Source organism: Primulina eburnea, chromosome 14 (genome assembly GCF_022965805.1).
Source record: "Primulina eburnea isolate SZY01 chromosome 14, ASM2296580v1, whole genome shotgun sequence".
Taxonomy (NCBI): domain Eukaryota; kingdom Viridiplantae; phylum Streptophyta; class Magnoliopsida; order Lamiales; family Gesneriaceae; genus Primulina; species Primulina eburnea.
In genome coordinates, this window is record NC_133114.1 from 23048956 (window position 1) to 23072113 (window position 23158).

General features: G+C 36.6%; 1 protein-coding gene and 1 long non-coding RNA gene across 2 annotated transcripts; one reads left to right on the top strand and one right to left on the bottom strand.

Annotated features, from left to right (window-relative positions):
- Positions 1–6206: 6206 nt before the first annotated feature.
- Positions 6207–8814, bottom strand: LOC140812899 (large ribosomal subunit protein uL14mz). The gene is made up of 3 exons (XM_073171279.1): positions 8682–8814; positions 7200–7291; positions 6207–6717 (listed from the first exon to the last, which is right to left on the bottom strand). Exons 1-3 carry the CDS (start codon positions 8713–8715, stop codon positions 6343–6345), a joined length of 501 nt encoding a protein of 166 aa, XP_073027380.1. The 5' UTR covers positions 8716–8814; the 3' UTR covers positions 6207–6342.
- Positions 8513–9467, top strand: LOC140812901 (uncharacterized). Its single transcript, XR_012113778.1, has 3 exons — positions 8513–8568; positions 8605–8809; positions 9334–9467. It is a non-coding gene; the product is annotated as an uncharacterized lncRNA (long non-coding RNA).
- Positions 9468–23158: the final 13691 nt, after the last annotated feature.

A 23158-nucleotide genomic window follows, 5' to 3' on the forward strand; every position in this document is an offset into this window, starting at 1 on the left:
TGTTCCTGCTAAGGCATCACCTAGCAGAGGAGTTAGACGGTGGGGATGTTGAATTTTTATTTTTCCTGCTACGGCGTCACCTAGCAGAGGAGTTAGCGGGTGAGGTGTTGAATTTTTATGTTCCTGCTAAGGCATCACCTAGCAGAGGAGTTAGACGGTGGGGATGTTGAATTTTTATTTTCCTACTACGGCATCACCTAGCAGAGGAGTTAGCGGGTGAGGTGTTGAATTTTTATGTTCTTGCTAAGGCATCACCTAGCAGAGGAGTTAGACGGTGGGGATGTTGAATTTTTATTTTTCCTGCTACGGCATCACCTAGCAGAGGAGTTAGCGGGTGAGGTGTTGAATTTTTTTTTTCTGCTACGGCATCACCTAGCAGAGGAGTTAGCGGGTGAGGTGTTGAATTTTTATTTTCTTGCTAAGGCATCACCTAGCAGAGGAGTTAGAGGGTAGGGATGTTGAATTTTTATTTTCCTGCTAAGGCATCACCTAGCAGAGGAGTTAGAGGATGAGGGTGTTGAGTTTTTATTTTTCTGCTAAGGCATCACCTAGCAGATGAGTTAGAAGGTGAAGAGGTTGAAGCTTTATTTTTCCTGCTAAGGACTATTTTAGCAGAGAAGTCAAGGGCGGGGGAAATGGAAACTATTTTCCTTCAAAAGCTTAGTAGAGGACCTTGAAGATGAGGGCGACGAGGGCATCCTGTGTTAGAAAAATTTATTTCGTTTGTCGTTAACGAACAATGTTTGCCGCTTACGGGGATCGATAGCGCGCTCGGGCGAGAGAAAAGGCGATGGGCGAGCGTGACGGGCGAGCTCGGGGCATGGAGCGCGTGCGGCTGGGCGAGCACTCGCAGGCGAGCGCGGCACATGGGCGAGCGTGTGGGCGAGCTCGGGGCAAGGGGCGCGCGGGGCTGGGCGAGCGCTGGCAGGCGATCTGGTTGGGCGGTGATGGGCAAGCGTGACGGGCGAGCTCGGGGCAAGTAGCGCGCGCGGCTGGGCGAGCACTGGTAGGCGAGCGCGGCACAAGGGCGAGATTGACGGGTTGGGCGATGATGGGCGAGCTGGCTGGGCGGTGATGGCGAGCGTTGGTAGGCGAGGGCGGCGTGCAGGGGGCGCGCGCAGCTTGGCAGGGGCGCTCGGCGAGGCGAGCTGGGAGATGCGAGGGTGAGCGCGACGCTCGGCATGGGCACGCGGGCGCGCGCAACAAGGGCTCGACGTGGGCGGGCGGCGAGGTTTCGATGTTGTTGGCTGGCAGGCGAGGGCATAGGACGCGCGAGCGGCTCGAGCGAAGCGGTGGCTAGGGTATGACGATGACAGCGGGGTGATGATGAAGCTGGAGAGAAAATTATGTAGAGGAGAAGTGAAATTGAAGGAGAAGAGGACCTCTATTTACAGGGGAGACCAAATCTTTGTTTTCAAGGCAGGATTTGATTTCCTTCCATTCAGATCAAGATTGCGATATGATTCAATTTGTTTCCAAATTTTTGGGAGACTGATGAGCGGCTGGAAGAAAATGCACAACTCGCACCCGTTAATCCGGGGACAGCACAACTAATCGAACTTCGAACCTGCGATTCAGTTCGACTCGAGAGGGGGAGACTGGTGATACCCCATGGATGGGTTCCACTGCCCCTTGGCCCATCCCAAACCCAAATGGAAGACAGGGCCATCAAAGGCCCAGGTATTCTCCTATAAATACCAGGTTTGAGTGTTCAGTTAATTAATTCAATATATTGTTTTCAGCAGCACCCTTAGCTGCTCCCCTCATATATCCCCAGTCACTGACTTGAGCGTCGGAGGGGCTACGCCAGGACACCCTCCTGGCCCCCTCCTAACGATCTTATTTGTGATTTCAGGCTCAGGGTAATTTCAGAACCTGCGTCTGGACTAGTGACACTTGCTGGAATCAGACCCTAAATTTTCCGTGAGTATCAAAATAATAAAAATGAGAAATTGTTTTACAATCATTTATGTCCGATTTTGACCCCTTTTTTTTAAGCTCGAGTTACCATTGTATTTTATATACCTATTATAATGAGCAATTTCTTCTTTCATATATATAAATATTAATCTCATGTACCACCAATGTTTTAATTATTATTATTATTTTTAATTTTGATCACAAAAAAAAAACATTTGATTTAGTATCTTCGTCCAATAGATTGTTATTTTTGTAATTTTTTAACTCTAAAAACTTCGCAACTGCTCGAAACCATCAAAACGCATATAATTTTATTTGAATAACCGTATTTTTCAAAAACATTACTAATCGAACCTCGTATGGCAAATTTGTATCAATTTTATGAAAAATCGACCAAATCACCCCTAGCCACAATCCCTTCCTTACTGCTATGGCCAAATTAAAAAATAAAAATATTTATTTAATAAACTGTATATGCATGCAACACGTGCAGAAATAGGTAGTTTAAATTATGTTATCCCCTTTTGTTTGATTTAATTTAATTTATATTCCATTAATTTTATAACTTATTATATGAAGTAAAATGTGAGTAATATAAGTACAAACCATATCATTTATCATTTATATTTATAATTTGGCTATTTATATATAACATGTGATTTCCTATGTTTTCATCCATGTGCATATAATGGAAAACAAGGGATCATACGCGAATAATAAGATGCATTGAAACAAATAAACCAATAGAGTATTAGTTAAAGGAAATAAACCAACAATGAAAGATGCAATTTTATCTTTTTAATGAAGGTTTGGGCGACCAATTCAGTTTAGGTAATTTAAGTAAGTCAGAGGAGTACGGAAAATCCGTTTGCCAAGTTTCTTCAGGAACATGGGATTGTTTCTTAATATATATGTTTTGTTCTCCGGACCAAAATGGTGTAGCTGAAAGGAGAAACCGAATATTATTGGACATGGTGAGGAGCATGTTTAGTAGCTCCAAACTTCTTAAATTCTTGTGGACTGAAGCTCTTAAGACACTGTGTATATATTAAACTGAGTTCCAACTAAGGATCTCCCAAAGATGCCATTTGAATTATTTAAAGGTTTGAAACCGAGTTTGCAATATATATAAGCAGTTTGGGGTTGTCATTCAGAAATAAAAGTTTACAACTCCACGTGAAAAGAAACTGGACCCAAGAACTATAAGTGGATATTTCATCGGGTATGCAGAAAAATCCAAATGGTACAGATTCTATTGTCCATCTCACAACACTAGGAATCAAGAAATGAAAAATTTCTTGAGAATGACTTAATTAGTGGTAGTGATCATTCAGATGACATAGTTTTTAAGAAAGATTAAATTAATTCACAACCTCCTATTCAAATGATAGCTTGGTCGTTATTCACACTCCTCAAGATCAAAAGGGTGTTAGACAGCCGATTACTGAAGTTCCACAAATCGCTGATGAAAATCCAGTAGATCAAGTTGTTAATGAAGAACAACAAGAAATTGTTGATCAACTAAAAAACCTAAGGAGATCTACCAGAATAATAATATCAGCTATATCTAGTGATTATGTTGTGTATTTACAAGAATCGGATCCAAAAATGATCTTGAAACATTTTTACAAACCATGAGTTGTAATGAGTCAAAATTATGGTTTAATGCTATGAAAGAAGAGATGAATTCTATGACATTTAATGGAGTCTGGGATCTTGTTCAGTTGCCTAATGGTGTAAAAGTCATTGGATGTAAATGGTCTTCAAAACGAAAAAAAATACTCATTAGGAAACATTAAAAGATATAAAGCAAGACTTGTAGCTAAAGGATTCACTCAGCAGGAAGGAATCGACTATAAAGAGACTTTTTCTCCTGTATCCAAGAAAGATTCTCTCTGTATCGTTCTAGCATCAGTTGTACATTTTGACTTAGATTTACAACAAATGGATGTGAAAACAGCTTTTCTCAATGGAGAGTTAGAGGAAGAGGCTTATATGAAACAACCTGAATGATTCTTCTCTAGTAATAGTGAGCATTTGGTATGTAAGCTTAATAAATCTATATATGGATTGAAACAAGCTTCCCGTCAATGGTATTTGAAATTTCATGATGTTATCTCTTCCTTTGGATTCGTAGAGAACATCATGGATCAATGTACATACCAGAAGGTCAGTAAGAGCAAGATTTGCTTTCCTTATTCTATATGTGGATGATATATTACTTGCAACCAATGATAAAAGTTTGGTATATGAGGTGAAACAATTTCTCTCTAAAAACTTTGATATGAAGGATATGGGTGATGCATCTTATTATGCATTAAGATACATAGAGACCGAATTAAAGGTATTTTAGGTCTGTCTCAAGAAACCTACATCAACAAAGTTTTAGAGAGATATCGGATGAAAGATTGTTCACCAAGTATAGCTCTCATTGTGAAAGGAGATAAGTTCAATTTAAGCCAATGCCCAAAGAATGAACTAGAGTGGGAACAAATGAAAAACATTCCTTATGTTTATGCTGTCAGAAGCTTGATGTATGCTCAGGTCTGAACTAGACCTGACATTGCATTTGATGTTGGGATTTTGGGAAGATATCAGAGTAATCCAGATTTAGACCATTGGAAAGATGCAAAGAAAGTGACGAGGTACCTTCAAGGGACCAAAGATTATATGCTTATGTTCAGATAACTGAGAATTTGGAAGTAATTGGTTACTCCGATTTAAACTACGCTGGCTGCATTGATTCACAAAAATCCACTTTAGGATATATTTTTATGCTAGCTGGTGGAGATGTATCTTGGAGAAGTGCAAAGCAGACATTGACTGCTACTTCCACTATGGAAGCTGAGTTTGTAAGCTTGTTTTGAGGCAACCTCACGTGGTGTATGGTTGAAGAGTTTCATTTCAAGGCTTATAATTATGAATTCTATATCTAGACCATTAAGAATATATTGTTACAATTCAGCTGCTGTTTTTATGGCTAAAAATAACAAAATGATAGTCGAAGCAAGCACATCGACATTAAGTATTTAGCCATACGAAAACGTGTTAAAGATAAGAAGTTACTTATCGAGCACATTAGCACTGAATTAATGATTGCAGATCCTTTAACTAAAGACATGTCACCATTGAAATTTAAGGATCATACAGAAAGAATGAGACTTGGTTCCTTTGTGTAATTTTGTTGTGAGTACAAATTTAATGAAACTATGATGCGATATTTTCTTATATTTGTTGTGCACACATTCATTTATTTGAGTAATATCAATGAAGTTGTACCAAATAAACATAAGATTTATTCATAGTTATACATATCTGAGATACATAATGCATTGTAATACATAAAAGATAATATTCATTTTGAGAGGACATGTGGCCATGATTCATGTGTTTTGTTTTTTCCTATGTTAAATGAGATATATGAGCCAAGTGGGAGAATGTAAGAAAAAATGACTCATATCAAAAGAAGAAAAAACGTGTAGAAAATGACAATGGTCATAGCCTACAATTTTGAAAAACGGTACATGCACCTGCCTAACTTTAGAAAATTGAGGCACACATGCGCCTTTTTTTTTACTCTCGGCTCCTGATAAACTCATCGATGGCATGAGAAACACCTATAAATAGTGGTGGTATTAAGGTTAACTTGAAGTTTCTACATCGAATGTCGACCATAAAGGATGCTGCCAACTCGATTCTTACGTTACGTAACTTGAAGTTTCGGGATCGTAAAGCTCACTCTCCAGATCAAGCGACACTCCCTTGAAGAGAAAGAACTCTTCAATACGAGAGAGACAATTATCCAGCTAAGAAATTTGCTGTTAATTCCATAACTCCAGAAAGTGGTAGTATTAAGGTTAAATCCAAAGAGATCTTATCGTACCAAGGTGTATGCGCAAGCAAATCTGGCACACAGAAGATGGCTGCTCCTCGTGCTAGAACTAATGCTCTGATAAAATCAAAATCTGAACCTGCCAAGGAGCAGAAGTCGACAAAGAGAAAATGGCCAGCGGTGGCAGCTAGAAAAAAAAAACCCAGAAGGCTGCTAGGAAGATGGAATCTAATGGCAGTAGCTAGTGGTTCAAAACTACCGGTGGGAACTAAGTGCAAGTTTAGTAATCGAACCTCACAAAGTGCTGGCCAGAACAAGAAAGTGAGAATTCCGATAAATGTTGGGGTGACATTGTTTCTAGCTGTGTAGCTAGTGCGTGGGGATTGAGACCGTGTTATTATGTGCTGCACTCGGCTCTTCGTCAGAAGTTGCTTTCTATCAAAGAGTAAGCGTGAATGTTAACAAAATTACTCGTTTAATGCCATTAAACTTTGTCATTTAAGTCCAAAATTCGAGTTTTATTGAGTGCATGAACATGGCACCACCATCTGTATTATAGCCTTTTATCTTTGCGATAAAATTTCATGTACTTACGCGATATGCTCAGCAAGACTGAGAATCTTGATATGCTTCTTTTTCCTCAATTCATGAGGAACTGGGCCAAACACTCTTGTTCCTATTGGCTCACCTTGCTTGTTAATAAGTACCACAGCGTTGTCATCGAATTTGACTTCACTCCCGTCACATCGAGCTCGTTGCATTGCAGCACGTACTACAACTGCATAGTGAACCTCGCCCTTCTTCACTTTCCCACCCATATTGGCTTCCTTAACCGATGCAATAATTGTGTCTCCCAGTCTTGCCCCTTTCTTTCCCTTCAGCGCCTGAATGCACATCACCCTTTTTGCACCTGAATTGTCGACTACTTTGAGATTGGTCCTCATCTGTATGAATGTTCTTTGTTGCTGATGAACAATCCAAAGAAAGTATATTAGAAAAATTCAATCACCAAGTAGTAATTTATGTTATTTTCGCATCTAAAAATTAACAAAAATGAGGTTATGTCAGAGGTTCTAAGAATTTGATACCATATTAAAATAACCGTATCTAAAAGTTTATGGTGTAAAAAAAGGCAAAAACATATGGTATTAGCAGTCGCTATAAGTTGACAAACACGTCTGATTTCTATTTGGTTGCGAACCTGAAAACATGACACTTGTATGAGGCAAAAGTCAAAGCTATATGGTGACACTTTTGTTAAAAATTTATAAATGTAAAACGTCATTTACAAACAATAACTGATCTTCTGATAAAGCAAAACAGCATGTTGAGCGAAGATAAAAAAATTGGAATCGCAGCAAGCACAAATTCTGTGAAAAGAAGGCAAACTACAGCATTGTGAATAAACATCACAGAGTTGTACAGTTCTATCAGATGCAATACTAACCTGAGATAAAAAATCCATGCATGTCATATCACATAATGGTCTGCTTGCCCCAAGAGAATTGTTTCCGAGGCCACCTAGTATCGATCGACCAACTGTTGTTTTCCCATATCAAGGAGTAAAAGCATTAGATATAGCAATATATGGAGCGAGGAAGTTGAAGGTGTGGTGCTTGGGTAGGGGTGTGCTGAGAACTGAGATAAACATGCCTTTTTAATTACAAAGAAATAAGGTATGGTTTTGAATTCACTGCTTATCGATAAGGCTGGATCTTGTGGAAATATTGGAGAAGGTTAGAGAATGCAGCAACAAAAACACTGCAGAATCTGTCCCTCGATTAAAAAGGGAACACAAACACATGCATTTTAATTAACTATAAATTATAAAAGACAATTGATCTCGTTCTGGATCAGCTGCATATTTTTGTGCAGAACACTAGCCAGGGTGAACATTGGGCAACTTTATCTGAGTCAACCTTAAGCTTGTAACTGTTGCCTTGAAGAAGCCAAGGCTTTGAGGATATTCCTCAATGAAAAGTTCAAGTTGAAGGACTTGGGTGATTTAAAGCACTTTCTTGGTATTGAAGTTGCGAGGTCAGGGCGTGGTATTTATAGATGCCAGCTGCCACTACACTCAGTAATTGTTCACTGAAACTCGTCTTAATAGTTGCAAGACACGAACAACACCTATGGATGTCAACCTTAAACTCACACGGGATGATGGTGAATTGCTTCCTCATTCTTCTGTGTATCGCAAGTTACTGGGCAAACTTCTCTATCTGACAGTCACTCGGCCTGACTTCGCTTACTCAGTCAACAAATTTTGCCAATTTGTGTATGCTCCACGAGACAAACACTTGCAAGCTGTGAAATCGGCGCATAAATATGTAAAAGGAACAGTGGATCAAGGCTTATTCTATAATTCCTCCTTTGATCTTAAGTTGAGTCTATTCACGGACTCAGATTTAGCGGCTTGTTCGGAAACTTGTCAATCAGTTTATGGCTTTTGTGTGCTCCTTGGATATTCACTAATATCCTGAAAATCCAAGAAGCAACATACAGTGCCTAAATTTTCAGCTGAAGCTGCGTATAGATCCATGGCAAATGGCACGAGTGAAGTAGTATGGATATTGTCTTTATTCAGCGATTTGCGTATTCACATTGCTGGTCCAGTGGCTCTATTTATGTTGCTTCTCATTTGCAAATTACCGAAATCCTCACAAAATATCTCCTTCCTGGAAGATTTCGAGAGATCAAGATAGGAATTCGATCCATTCTTCATCTTGAGGGGATTGTTAGAAAAGAATTTGAAGAAACACACTTATTTCTTTCAAGTTTTGTGTCATCTTTGGATCTTTGTATTACATAAACCAGTAATGAAACATGATGACGAAAAACACATAAACCAGTAATGAAACATGATGACCAAAAACACGAGGTACTATCACAAGAACAGTAACTTCTGAAAAATCATAGAAGCACATACCTTTAAACAGTCTAGAGGAATTAGATGCAGCCATTTTCAGAATTCTTTGCCGTTAAGTCAAAACATGTAAACTAAACAACTCTAGAGCTTCCCTGCTAATCACGAAAAGCCTACAAAACATCGAGCAAGTATGCAAAACATCGGGTTTCAGAAAGGAGTCCGAATGCCGACAAATCCCAGGCAAAAAGTACACATAATTGATTTGGGGACATTATGATCTCAGCTTCAATGAATCAACAATAGATAATGCACAGGGTTCATGAATATATATCCCTAAATTTTCAAAAAGCAAAAAAAAAAAAAAACATATTTGGCTAAATACCTAGAGTGCATATATGAAAGACATTTCGACACAATATGCGACCCAGCAAATTATTTAATTTTAAGAAACCTAAACAGGTCATCGCAAGGTCGATATTTCATCCTCATTTCCTCAATCGAAAAGCTAAAACAACATAAAATCAAATGCTTGGGGCTATCACAAATTCAAATGAAAAATTCACAATTAAATAGGAGCTACTCACAGAAACATATTCAAAACTCAATAATGAAATAAATAGCAGAATTAATAATGCAGAACGAAGAAGAAGGATTGGAAATAAATTACTGGAACCTAGAAGGTGAAGAAATGATTACTAGACACCTGACAGAGCACTCGGAGGCGGAGATGGCGGCGTACATGTGAGCTTCGAGGCGGCGGAAGAGTGTTGACTGCTCGTGCTCTATGTACGAAGAGGGCTGTGGAGTGGTCGACTGGAGGGAAATAATTGGGCCTATTGTGTTATCTCATTGGGCTTTCTTTATTTGAATGATGGGCCAAATTTTTATATTGGTCTCTATTCTCTCTTAATATGTTATTATATAGACATGCTTGGGTTTGTGTATATATGTTGGACAAGCAATACAAGTAGTTTTTGTAAAAAGGAGCTTGAAATTGTTTTATTTTAATTATAAATAATATAGATCAAGAAATATATCAAAATTGTTAATTGTTAACAAGAATTTGGACGACATTTCACTTGAAATATATTGGGTCATATCAAACTAGATTTGATGCCATAATATTTAAATACGAATCAAATAATATTCAGATTAACTAGAAAAACGAGTTAGTTTATGCTATACTGCGAAAGATTCTCCTCCTATATCAATATTAGTAGATCATATGAGTCCTAACAATTTTATAAAAATTGACATATATGTTGATAATTCAAGAAATAATATTTGAACACATCATAAGAGGAGAAATATTTCAGGTGAGCACAGAACAATCCTAAAAATACCTACAAATTTTCTCGATTCTTTTTTGTAACTATTTGAGGAATGAACTGAAAGAAAATATGAAGCAAACTCAAATGAAAAAAAATGAAGCAACTTTGGTTGTAGAAAGTAGGGGTGGTCTAGTATATTATATCGAAATTTTCTACGAAAATAACATAGTGAAATTATTTGATATGTATAAATTTCATATCTTTCATGCCAAAAATTTTGGCATACCAAATTTTTGTAATGTATCGGTGTAATGTATATACCAAAATTATAAAAGAAACAAACTTGTGCAATAAAGAATAATAGAATGCAAGTTAGTCAACCTAATTATCGATCAAACAATATGCCAACAAAACTACTTATTTCCAGCCTAATTATTAATCAAACATTTTTTCTGCAATATGCCGACAAAATTACACGCACTGATCAAGCAATATGAAAATAATTCTTGAAACAAAAATATTTAGTGTCTCATTCATAGGCAATGCATTCCTAAAGAAAAAAATATTTTTTCTGCACCCGAAGACATTAAAGTAAATCCACTGCATCTAAACTAAACTCAACATAAATCCAACATTTTGAAACATATAATTCCAACATCTGAAAAAAATCTATACTATGATTCATGTCTCAATAAGACATTTTTGTTGAACCTCCAACATGTCAAAAGACCCGCAATTTGTTATAAATATTAGGGTAGAAATAAATAAGCATAAATATAATTTCACTCTTCAAATTAGACCAAAGTGGAAGCGAAAGAGAAATTGTTTTCACAATATTAAACTGCATTTGCAACTGTAAAAAGAAGCAATAAAATTTATGTTAGATTATATATTATTTAAATTTAAATAAATAAAAAACTATTAATGTTTTCAATTTCTTTATATAATTCAAGATCGACATTCGTTAAATCTTTCCAAAAACTGAACTCCTCCGCTCTTAACAAGTCACTAGTGCATGCGATGTCTCTACCATTTTGGGACTCAAACAACTCTTAAAAGGATCCAAAACCCTTTTTCCCAAGGTAAAAGCGGACTCACTAGCAATGATTGAGTATGAAATTGCAAAAACATCCTTGTAATAATTGAATGGGTATCTAGCTTCACTTCTTCTCCATTACATTGTTTTTCAATCTTATCGGCTCGGTACATATCCATTGCATTGGATGTGTTGAGAAATTATAAATTTTAGTGATGTGCTGGTAACTGAAAATACTTCAAATTTGACGAACAAGTCAATTCAGCATAAGCAAATCAGAAGACATATTTTGTGCAAAATCATAAGACTTCTATCAATTTCAGTTTAGGAAATCTCCGTTGAAAATAGATTTAATGGAGTATATTCAGTCCAGAGTTTTTATGACTTTTAATAACTTTTTCAAATGATACACTTTTATGGATTTGATAGATTTTTAGTGACTTTTACAGAATCTCACAGATTTATGTAGATTGATGTAGACTTTTTTGCAATATTTTTATAGAATTTTGTGAATTTTTTTATAGGATTTTATAAAATTTGTACTAAATTATAGTATATTATTATTTTTAATTTCTTTAAGCCAATAATTAATTTACATATATAACATATTCAGTTTGAAATAATTTTTCAATATTTATATTAATAAATAAATTTACTTATTTAAAAGTTAAATCATTTAATTCTTATATGTGTATATATGTGGGTTTGTATGCATGTTTGTAAATTTTTTTAAATACATCAATTGATTAATCTGTAACTTTGTTTTTGAATTAAAAATTACATGTGAAAATAATATTATTTAGCATTGTGTGGATATAATTTTGTTTAAAAATATCATAGTTTACATATCAATTGAAAATACTAAAAAAATTTAAAAAATCATGGTCATTGCGAGGCTATTCAATTATTAAGAATTAATCGAGATTTTTTTGGATCGTATTTTATTATTATTTAATAGTACATTAATTTGTATAAATCATAAATTAAAACTCACAAAATCAATTCTAGAACTCAAAATTTCCTATGATATTAAAATAAAAAATTATTAAATGAACAATCAAACCAAAAAATAAAAAATTTGAAGCGAAAAGATGAAAATATATATAGAGATACAGTTCGAAAATTTGAGAGAGTGATAGAGATAGATGAGAGGAAAGAAGATAAGAAGAGAGGTGATGTGAAGCGAAAGAGAGAGAAATAAATAGTTTGTGTATGAGTTAGACATTTTAAAAATCCATCCAAATCTTTGAGTGAACCAAATATAATTTTTGACAATTTATAGTTGTACCTTAGGTTTTAATGTTTGTATGTTAATGACTTCCATGAAATTATTAAAGGTTATTGAAAATTTGAATACCTATAGAATTTTATAGAGTTGTTAAAAGTCAATGTTGAATACCACTTGACTTTTTAAAACTCTATGAAAGTCTATTTTGAATATCACTAAACTTCTATAGAGTATGTAAAAGTCTTAACTGAATATATCTAGACTTTTAAAATCTACAAAAGTCATTAAAAATAATAAATCTCATTTAATATTTTTTTTGGCCCTGCTGAATCTTGATGTTTTCTGAACTCTGAACCTTTACCTATCTAGAAAACTAAATTATTACAAAATCATGTGATTCAAAGAATTTTTTGAGCATAAACACAAATTTATTATAACTGTTAATATCAGTATTCCAGACATGTATTGTCATATTTTATTTTGGGAAAAAGACAAATAACACATGACATCGAGTACTATTTATGTTATGGCATGAATACGACCGATTTATAGTCGTTCAAATATGTTCAAGACTCTTATTCAACTCTACGAACTGCACACGTTCATTATTTAGCTGAGATGTACGAAGAAATGTAAGCTTTGTTGAAATACTATCAAGCACACACTTCATAGTTTTGTCTGATATTTTGAAGGATATTCTATGCTGAGTTTCTGCTCAGAAGTAAAAACACTAAATGAGAAATTTGACAAGAGAGAAACATTTTATGTAGGAGTTTTGACAAATGGAGTCAGATTAACTCATTCAAACACCAAGCGTTCTATTGGGCTTCAAGAATTTAGAGATAATAAATAAGGACAATCGAAAGTTGATAACACGCAATACAATAATATCTAAGCTAGATTCCCCCCCCCCATCTCTCTCCCTCACAAGCAATTTTCGGCCACCACCATTCCAAGGAGGCTCACAGCCAAGTACCACCTTCCACTGCCACACACCATCGCTTCGCCTCCATAGTACCATTGGATTTCCTCCATCTCCGGTCACTGATCTCAATATTTTTTTTTATATCTCTAGTGTGACATATACGAAGAATCCAGTCTTCAATCATTGAGTTAATATGCGAATTGAAGAACGACGTATGATTCAGTAGATTGTTCATAGAGAATTACAAGAATGTCTATCACCCCTAGTCCCGAAATAGTTTGGTTTCCAGCGTTTTAAAACGCAAAGGTAGATAACATCAAATATCCTATGCATGGATTTCAATCATACGACACCCAAAAATATTTTGATTTTCAAAAAATAAATTTATTTGAAAATTTAAAATTTCAGCTATATCTCGGATGCTTGAAAATGATAATTCAACATGAAAGTCAGACAGTCCTGAAATCAGATTTTTCTTCATGTTCTAGAAATATTTTTTTATATTTTTATTTGTGGGATTTTAGACGTAGTACTTCTTACAACAATATGTTAATATCGGTATATTAATATTCGTTGGTATGCTAATTGCGGTAATTTTCTCTATTCAATATTATTATTTTTATTATCATAATAATTATGTAAATTTATTAAATTAAATATACAAACTTCTGAAAAATCCAACAGTTTCTAAAATATACCAGAAATACCTTTAAAATGTTTGACACTTGAGAACCATGCAATTCAGGGCCACAAGTGTTATGAATTCCCGAGCTCTGGTATGTAATATAACATAATTTTAAAAAGGAAAGTTCATGTTACATTCAGTGTGTTCCCATATTTCACAAAAAGTGTCGTGGACCTCCCATAAAATGAAGACCCACATGATCTACGACATTAGAAAATAGGGATCAGTTTTTCTCCCGATGTAACATAGACATGTTGGGGCTTAACTGAAGACCAGAACAAGTACATGGCAGAATTTATAGTTTTTCAATTCCGAGAATATTCATTTGTTGTCTATTCGTACGATAACACTCATACACAAATTTACGGTTCACTCGATACTATCATTACGGGCATTGCCCCCATCCAATAGTATTTTGCCATGTTTCAGTTTTTTTTTTTTTACTGTACCAAGCTGCACAACCATGGTTGGGTTAATTTAAAAATTGTTCAATTCCTCTCTCAACAACATGGTCACTTAATTTCAAATTTTTGAAATCCTCTTTATGAAGCTTATAACCTCCTCTCTCTCAGAAGTGAAATCTTCGACCGTTCCTCCACCACGGCGGTTCTGAAAGCCACCGTTACGACGCCGAAGCCAGGTCAGTGAACAATATTATGTGTTCTATTTTGCTTGTAAAATTTGTAGAATATTAAAATACCTATTGTTTTGTGATGTAGTGTGTGTGTTTATTATTCTTGCAAAGTGAAGTGAAGGTTCGTATATAGCTTCGAGCTTCAAGTTCTGATCAGTAAGCAATGGGTTTCCTCCTCCCATTTCTTTGTCAAAAAGTAAGCAATGAGTTTCCTCTACCACAGTTCCACGCCATCCAAATCGAACTGCGCAGCTTAATTGCCTCTCTCGATATTTTAGCCCATCTTAGATTCTAGTTCACAATCTTACTCACTCGTCTGAACCTCGAACATATAGGAATGAATTGATGAGGCACTGTGAGCAAAGTTAATTCTTTTAGGCTTCCGTATAAATGTGTAAAATTTTATTTATTAAAAAAATAGTTTAATGGGTGGTTGGGAAGAATGGAAACATTCGCTCTCTGCTTTCGGCACTCCAATTTGTAAGTATTATTTGCAATGCTAATTCCAACTGATGTGTGCTTCTGTTGAAACAAAGGTTGGTACCTTACCATGTACGAGTCATGAGTTTCTTGAGCAGAAATAGTCGAAAAAACTGATTCCACTTGGCATTGAGGGGCGGGCGAAAATTTTTAGTTTCTAATATTAACTTATGATAGGATCGGTTAAGTGTCACGCCCCGAGACTCGGGATTGACACCGGCGTTGTTTAACAATCACACAATCGAAACAACAAGCCTTTCGTAGCACAATATAAACCGAACTAGTTTATATATCATAATTTCAACGAAATAAACATTGTCTTTACAAAACCGAAATCTCAAAAAGACGACAGAGTTAAGCGGAAACGTAAACTGCATAATAATAAACTTAAACGTAATCAATTTCCTTGAGCATTCACCATCCCCAAAACTGCTCGGATTCTTCTTCCTCAATCTGACCTTCGGACTTATCTGGGAAGGGTTGTAAGGGGGGTGAGTATTTGGGAATACTCAGCAAGTGGGGGAATATCGAGCACAATAAAACAACATGCATAATTTCGAAACACATGACTTGTGTACAGACTTCATAAACATGCATAACATTTACAAACCACTGTGATTTATCTAACTTTCTATGGTTTACTGACGTCAGTCCCTAATTTTTACTCCTCTAAGGGGGCGAGGCCGTATAGCGGTTACATCCCCCACCGCGTAAGGGTACGTCTTGGTTGAGATTTCCACCCATATACAGTCGACTCCTCATAGTGTTTAAAACAATATGACAATTCGACACAAGAAAAGGAGTAGGAAAGAACATGTACTCGACTGTATTTTCAAAAATACCGAAAAATCACATATGCATATATCCGAAATTTTAAACCTTTAAAACAGCCCACTTACAGTATCTTTAGCTGCGAAAAACGTAGGTGCTCGGCTCGAAAATTGGATCGCTCCTTGCTCTTCCTTCGGACAGAACTTCGGCTTAATTTCTTGGACGATTTTCGGGCAGAGTTTGGCTATGGGGAGGCTGCTGAATTTCGTGAATTTCAGCAAGGGAATTTCGAGTTTTTAGTGTAGGGAATGCTAGGCTTTGATGTGGTATTTATAGGGGAGAAGTGTGGAGCTCAATATGGTAGCTCAATCATGCCTAAATTTGGTTCAAATCTCTCAATTTTGGCTCTCATATCCTTGCCATTATTTCGAAATTCTTGATGCTTAATTAGTGAGACTTATTCCTTGATCTCATGCTCTCCATTGGTTCAAGATTTAGGTTGCTAGGTCGGAAGGATTTTGGTCAACCTTGGATGATTTAATTCCATGTACACTAGTATCTATCCATCCCCATACTAGGCAATTTAATCTAGGAGGAATTTTCGAGATTCCCTAGCAATATCCCACCTCAATTCTTTTAATTTGTATGATACCCAAATCTTGCAAAAATTTTCCTTCCCAACTTCGAAATTTGCATGCCTTGGTGTAATATTATTGATTTAACAAAAGATTTTCCAACAACTATTTCCCATATACAAATGTTATTCTAATGATAAAATCTTGTGCTAAAATTTCCCTACAATATTTAATTATATACAAATTTTCGGTTCTCACATTAAGAGTGAAAGAATGTTTAGAGGGGGGAGGGTTGAATAAACACTCACAATTTTCAAAACATTTTTGACTGATGAGTTAGTTTAGTGATAAACTGATACTCGGGAATCTTGTAAGTCAACATCAATCAGTTAACAAGTAGTTGCGCGGAAATAAAGTGACTGATAGATAGAATAAAAACTGAAATTATAAGACACATGATTTTATGGATGTTCGGAGATTTCAAACACTCCTACGTCACCCCTTCTATCTCAAGGATATGATATACACTAAAAGACTTTGATCAATACAAATACTTGTACAGACCACTTCAGTTTTGGGCTTAACAATGCCAAACTGAAACTCTTAGTTACAAATTAGTTTTCAGAACTGAATAAATCTAACACAACTGGTCTCTTCTAGATCGAGTAATACAACTTGTGTTGAAAGCTCAAATTATAACCTATGAGTTATGAATGTATACAATAAGCTTGAGCTTTTCTGTTTATAAAAATTTCAGCAGAGTAACTGAATAGATTTCGAGTGCTCAAGAATTCAGATGTTCAATGATTTAGTAGTACGAGAGATTCAATAATTCAAGAGCTATTCTTCAGTTGATTTTCTCTGCTATTTATAGGCTTCCCTCCAATGATAATATTAAATATAATTTTAAACATTCTTCTGACAGTCGTACACTGCAGCTTTTTTGTAATGCGGCGATCCCACTACTTGTTTCAGTCAGCTTTTGTCGGTTGAATGTTTTAACTGATGTCGTGTTAAGTTGAGGGACCAGCTGATAGAATGTAGTTGAGAAGCTCACGATTGTTTGTAGTAACTGATCAGTTCCCAACTGATCAGTCAGTTGTCTTCGAAAGTCTGCGTGTTTTCTTCAGTTAATGGCAACATGTTTAAGATCAGTTATCATTTAGACGCTCAGTTTGTCAAACATCCGAAATTCAGTTTCCAACAATTTCCTCCTTTTAGGTGTTTGACAAAACTTGGAATTTAAGAACTAGATACTGATCAACTGAACTAATTGTAGATAAAATAACTCTATCAATGTATAGATTCGTACAAGAATAAAAGAATGAAGGAATGAAATAATCTGAATAAAATAATATTCTATTTCTTCTCGATAGTCTTCGAAGATTTCTCTGGTTGATCCTTTATTTCTTATTGTTCTGCCCCCTTTTTGTCAAACCCATCAGCCTTTTTCGATAAGATCCACACATCTAATGAGATATTAGACACCGCTTCAATAGTATCTCTTGCAGTAAATCCATTCTTTTGGACATAGTGATTTCCAGAAAGTCAAGGCGTCTTGTAACCAAAGCTTGAGTCTAAAAATGAGCTTCAGCTGACACTCTGTCTTTCCGAAGTTCGTCCATTTGAAGGAATAAAGAAGTGACGTCCTTTTGAATTTGCTGCAATTTTCCCATGGTATTGTCTTTTATAGAATCAAACCTCATAGTATGCAAAAATTGGGTTGATTTGATATCTGAAATGGAAGTCACTATACCGACGAGGTTGGTCTGAATCGCATGAATTTCTTCAAACAAAGATTCAGTTGCTATTGAGATGCCAGGAGACATGTCTCCAGAGGTTTCTAGTTCCTGCTCTATGTTATCTTGATCGAAGATTACCTTGGCCACGTCAGTTGTTTCAGTTGAAAGATTGACCATTTTAGTAATATCTTCTAGTAAAGCTGCCTGTTGAAGCTGTGGAAAAGAAGAAGTTGGATCAGCAGCAGAGTACAAAGGTGCTTCAGGTGGAAGATCTATTGAATTAGCAGCTGATTCTTGAACTGGTTGCTCAGCTGATGCTTCAGTTGTCTGAACAGCTGAAATAATAGAAGGCTGTTCAGTTGGCACTTCTTCAAATGAAATATGTTTAGTCATAGCGGATGATTGAACTGCTTCTTCAGTTCTCAAAACTGCCTGTTCAGTCGTGGAAGTCAACTGAAATGGCTCTTCAGTTGGTTGATCTTGGGCTTGAAAAACTGGTTCTTCAGTGCGAGCAATTCTTCAACTGCTTCGACAGTAGTTAGTTGAATATTAGAGGCAACTGATTTGATGACTTCATCAATATTTGCCAATGATAATTCAGCGTCCGTGTAGAGTTCAGATCCAGCAGTTGAGGACTGAGGAACATCAGTTCACTGGTGTGCATCCTTTGAAGAACGATCAGTTACCTGTTCAGCAGATTCATTTAATTTGGATGCATAGAATATGTTGGTTCTCTACATCCAAATTTTTTCTAATATGTTTAGTCATAGCGGATGATTGAACTGCTTCTTCAGTTCTCAAAACTGCCTGTTCAGTCGTGGAAGTCAACTGAAATGGCTTTTCAGTTGGTTGATCTTGGGCTTCAAAAACTAGTTCTTCAGTTGCGAGCAATTCATCAACTGCTTTGACAGTAGTTAGTTGAATATTAGAGGCAACTGATTTTATGACTTCATCAATATTTGCCAATGATAATTCAGCATCCGTGTAGAGTTCAGATCCAGCAGTTGAGGACTGAGGAACATCAGTTGACTGGTGTGCATTCTTTGAAGAAGGATCAGTTATCTGTTCAGCAGATTCATTTAATTTGGATGCATAAAATATGTTGGTTCTCTACATCCAAATTTTTTCTTATAAACTAATCTTACAATTTGAAAAGTGGATAATTCTTATTCTATTATGTCCTAGCCTGAACTCATAGGTGTTTTGGGCAACAAATACATCATGGAGCTCGGGCTTGTTGAGATCTTTGGATTCTCTTGTAGCTATTATGTTCAAACTCATCCATTTATTCTCTAGGTTTCATTTGGATATTCTCAAATTTTTTGCGTGGCAAAAGTTTATTTTCTTTAGTAAGATCGTTTTCCACACACAGCTGGATCAACTTTTCTAAATTAATTTTGCTATGGATCACTTTTTATCTTACTGAACATATTCTTATCTAGTGTTTTATATAGGATGTCTTTGGAAACATTATCCAGGATGACCTTCTTTTTTCTTCGGTTGCCTTTTTCAATATTCTTGATTTCTTTACCATATGTGGATTTCCTTTGAAGATGACAAAAACAATATTGAACTTCATAATTTTCATCGGGTCACGACATATCACATGTCATCTTCCTGTGCGAAAATTGATCCTGCATTTGAATTTCTCAGTTATCATAGTACTATTAGAAAACAGATGAATCATTTTAAAAGAAGTCATATATGGTGTATGTGATTATTCAAAGATTTAGAATAACCACTTGGATAATACTTGTTAAAATTAAAAATGAGTTTAAAAGAGTGCGAATAAACTTTTTAAAAATTTTACGGATTTTTTAAAAACATTCCAAGTGATTTCAACTTATTCAGCAACCAAAATCCAATTCTCAATCAAGTTAGGACCAACAGATGACTAGTAAAAATATTTTTTAAATGCAGAAATTGTACGCTGGACTCAGTGAACTGTTATACACTAATAGCTAGATCCTATGCAGCTAGGTTAAAAGCAATGGTAGAAAATAAATAGGCAACAATTTGTTTTTGGAAATTCGAAGACAATCCTTTTACGTCTTCCATTATTCCTTGGTCAGGAATGATATTATTAGAAGACTTTGGTTAAGACAATAGCTTTTACAAACCCGCTTCATATTGTCATTATCCTAACTACTAAAACTGTCACGCCCCGAGACCGAGGTTTGACACCGGCGTTGTTTGACAATCACACAATCGAAACAACAAGCCTTTCGTAGCACAGTATAAACCGAAAACCAGTTTATAAATCATAATCTCAGATAAAATAACGATTGTCTTTACAACATAGAAATCCAACGAAATAGTAAATAATGCGGAAGCGTCTTACAATTTTTTTTAAATCATAAATTCGAAATAAAACCTATTACTAATCCGGCAAATCACCAACCCCAAAATTTTTCCGACTCTTCGTCCTCGACATGCTCTTCAGACTTATCTGGGAGGGGAGAGTAAGGGGGGTGAGTATTTTGGGAATACTCAGTAAATGGGGGACTTTGAACACAACATAACCAATTTAATAACATTTTCGAAACATATCATAAACGTACAACATGCTTTTCATAATCATAACGTAAATTTCATAGCATAATAACACTGCGATTTTTCACCTTTCAACGGTTTACTGACGTCAGTCCCTAAGTTTTGATCCTCTAAGGGGGCGAGGCCATAAAACAGTTCTATCCCACTGTTAAGGGCCATATGTTGGAATTCCACCCATTTTCAGGGAATTCTCACAGTGCCAAACATATTCGTACCAACATTTCATAAAAACGTATAGGCAAAACGACGGTACTCGACCGCATTTTTAAACCAAAAACTGAAAATTTAAGTTGCATAACCGTTAATTTAAGATTTAAAACAGCCCACTTACCTTATGGATTGGTGCTAGAAACGTAGGTATTTGGCTTCGAGAATTGGGTCGCCTCTTGCTCTACACTTGACGGCACTTCGACTCGATTTCTTGGGCGAATTTGTGCAGGGTTTCGGCTAGGACAAGGTGCTGAATTTCAAAAAGCAAGGGTCTCGAATTTTGGTGTGGGGATTTGAATAGTGTGGTGTGGTATTTATAGGGGAGAAGAGGGAGCTAAATTTGGTGGTTAAATCATTACCAAAATTTGTGCCCAAATCTCAAAAATTTGCTCCAATATTCCTTGCCATTTTTCGAAAATTATGCTGCTTAATTTGTGAGATTATCTTCCAATTCCATGGGATTTAAATCTTGATTCCTTTGCCCTTAATATTTTCGAAAATATTGAGTCCAAGTGAGGGGATTTGCTTCCAATTTCATGGTATGCTTCCTAGGATCTAAGCATCTCATATTTAGGCATAAATATTGTACCAATTTCGAAATTCTCTTGCCATATCATGCCTAAATTCCTTGTATTTTTGTATGGTACTCAGTCTTGTAAATATTCTCCCCCCTAATTTCGAAATATGTATGCATGTACATAATATTATTGGCTTAAATATTTCTAACCAATATTTCCCCAAAGTCTAAATCTTATGTTTTATACAAATTAAAATCTTATGCTAAAGTTTTCCTTAAAGTTATTTAATTTACAAGGTGGAAAAATCTGGTTCTCACATCCCTCCCTCCTTATGGGAAGTTTCGTCCTCGAAACTGGAGTTGGCTTGGTCACCAAATAGGTAGGGATATTCTTTCTGCTCTGCGGTTAGGAGTTTAACTTTCTTTCCCTTACAATCTACAATTGCATTGTTTCTCGCTAACCAATCCAATCCTAAGATGATGTCGAAATCGACCATGATCAACTGTATCAAGTCGGCGCTAAAAGTCTGGTTACTGATTCTACAATCTCTGTAGATTTCGTGCGCTTTAACGGCCCTACTTGTAGGTGTGGCTATTCGGAAAGGTTCGGTTAGCTTATTGGACTTACGTCCTAACTTCTTACTAAATCTCTTAGATATAAAAGAATGTGTGGCACCACAGTCAAATAACACATAAGCAGGCACTTGCTGAATAAATATGGTACCTGACACAACATCGCTTGTATCATCTGCCTCCTCCTGTGTCATGGCAAACACCCTGGCATTTGGTTTGTTCTCCCGTGGTTTATTGGCATTCGCCCCTGAGCTTGACCCGTCTCCTTTTCCTGGTCCAGCTGTTTTGTTGCTGGCGGTTGGACAATCTGCCATATGGTGTCCTGGTTTCCCGCATCCAAAGCAGACGCCGCTGGCTCTACGACATTCTCCCAGGTGTCGTAAGTGGCAAGTTGGGCAAGGCTTAATGGCCTGGTAGCCTGAGGCAGGCGAAGGCCCTTGAGATGGTTCGCCGGAATGGTTCGGTTTCTTGAACGACTGACTGCCATGAGAGGACTGATCATTCATAGGCCTTTTGTTCCTAAATTCTTTCTCACGGCGCTGGATATCAGTTTCAGCTCGGATAGCTGCGCCCATCAGATCGGAAAAATTCGTCGATTGGTAGACTGCTAGGGCTGATTGGATCCTGCTGTTCAATCCCTTCTTAAAGCGGTGTAATTTCAGAACTTCGTCCGCCATGATTGCCGGAGCATAATATCCTAAGGCGTTGAACTGGGAGGTGTACTCGACCACTGACATATCTGGGGCTTGAGTAAGATTTTCAAATTCACTCAACTTCTGCAATCTGACTTCCGCCGGATAGTACTGTTTCAGGAAAGCTTCCTTAAAACGTTGCCACGTGATTGGTCTTACAGCTGTCATGGCTGGCGAGATTGCTTCCCACCACTTACCTGCTCGATCTTCCAGGAAGGGCACTATCACGTCCACTTTCAGTGCATCCGGGACTTCCAACAGTCGCAGCTGAGTCTCCACACTTTTCAGCCAACTCTGGCTAACCCCAGGGTCGGCAGCGCCACTGAAAGTTGGGCACCTGTTCTTGCGTAGTGATTCATAATGGAATTTGACTCCGTGCTGCGGTGGAGGTGGTGGTGGTTGATTGGCGTTGGGGTTCATTAACCCTTGCAGTGTCGTGGCCACGATCGTGGCTATGGCCATCAAGTCTGCTTGATTGAGATTGAACTGAGGTGGAGGTCCGTTGCCTTCTCCATTAGTGTTGTTGTTGTTGTTAGCATAACGGGGGTTGCGGTTTTGCCTTGGAGGTCTACCGGCCATTTCCTACAATTTGAATGTTTCTAAGAATTTGTACGAGTAGGATTTATGCAATAGATTGCGTTGAAG

Bases quoted from the DNA above. Each gene is read 5' to 3' on its own strand.
- LOC140812899 (XM_073171279.1), bottom strand. From the start codon at position 8,715: ATGGCTGCATCTAATTCCTCTAGACTGTTTAAAG. The intron at 7,292-8,681 runs GTATGTGCTTCT...GGAAAACAACAG, and splicing joins TTCCTCTAGACTGTTTAAAG to TTGGTCGATCGATACTAGGT. The intron at 6,718-7,199 runs GTTAGTATTGCA...ATTGTTCATCAG, and splicing joins GCATGGATTTTTTATCTCAG to CAACAAAGAACATTCATACA.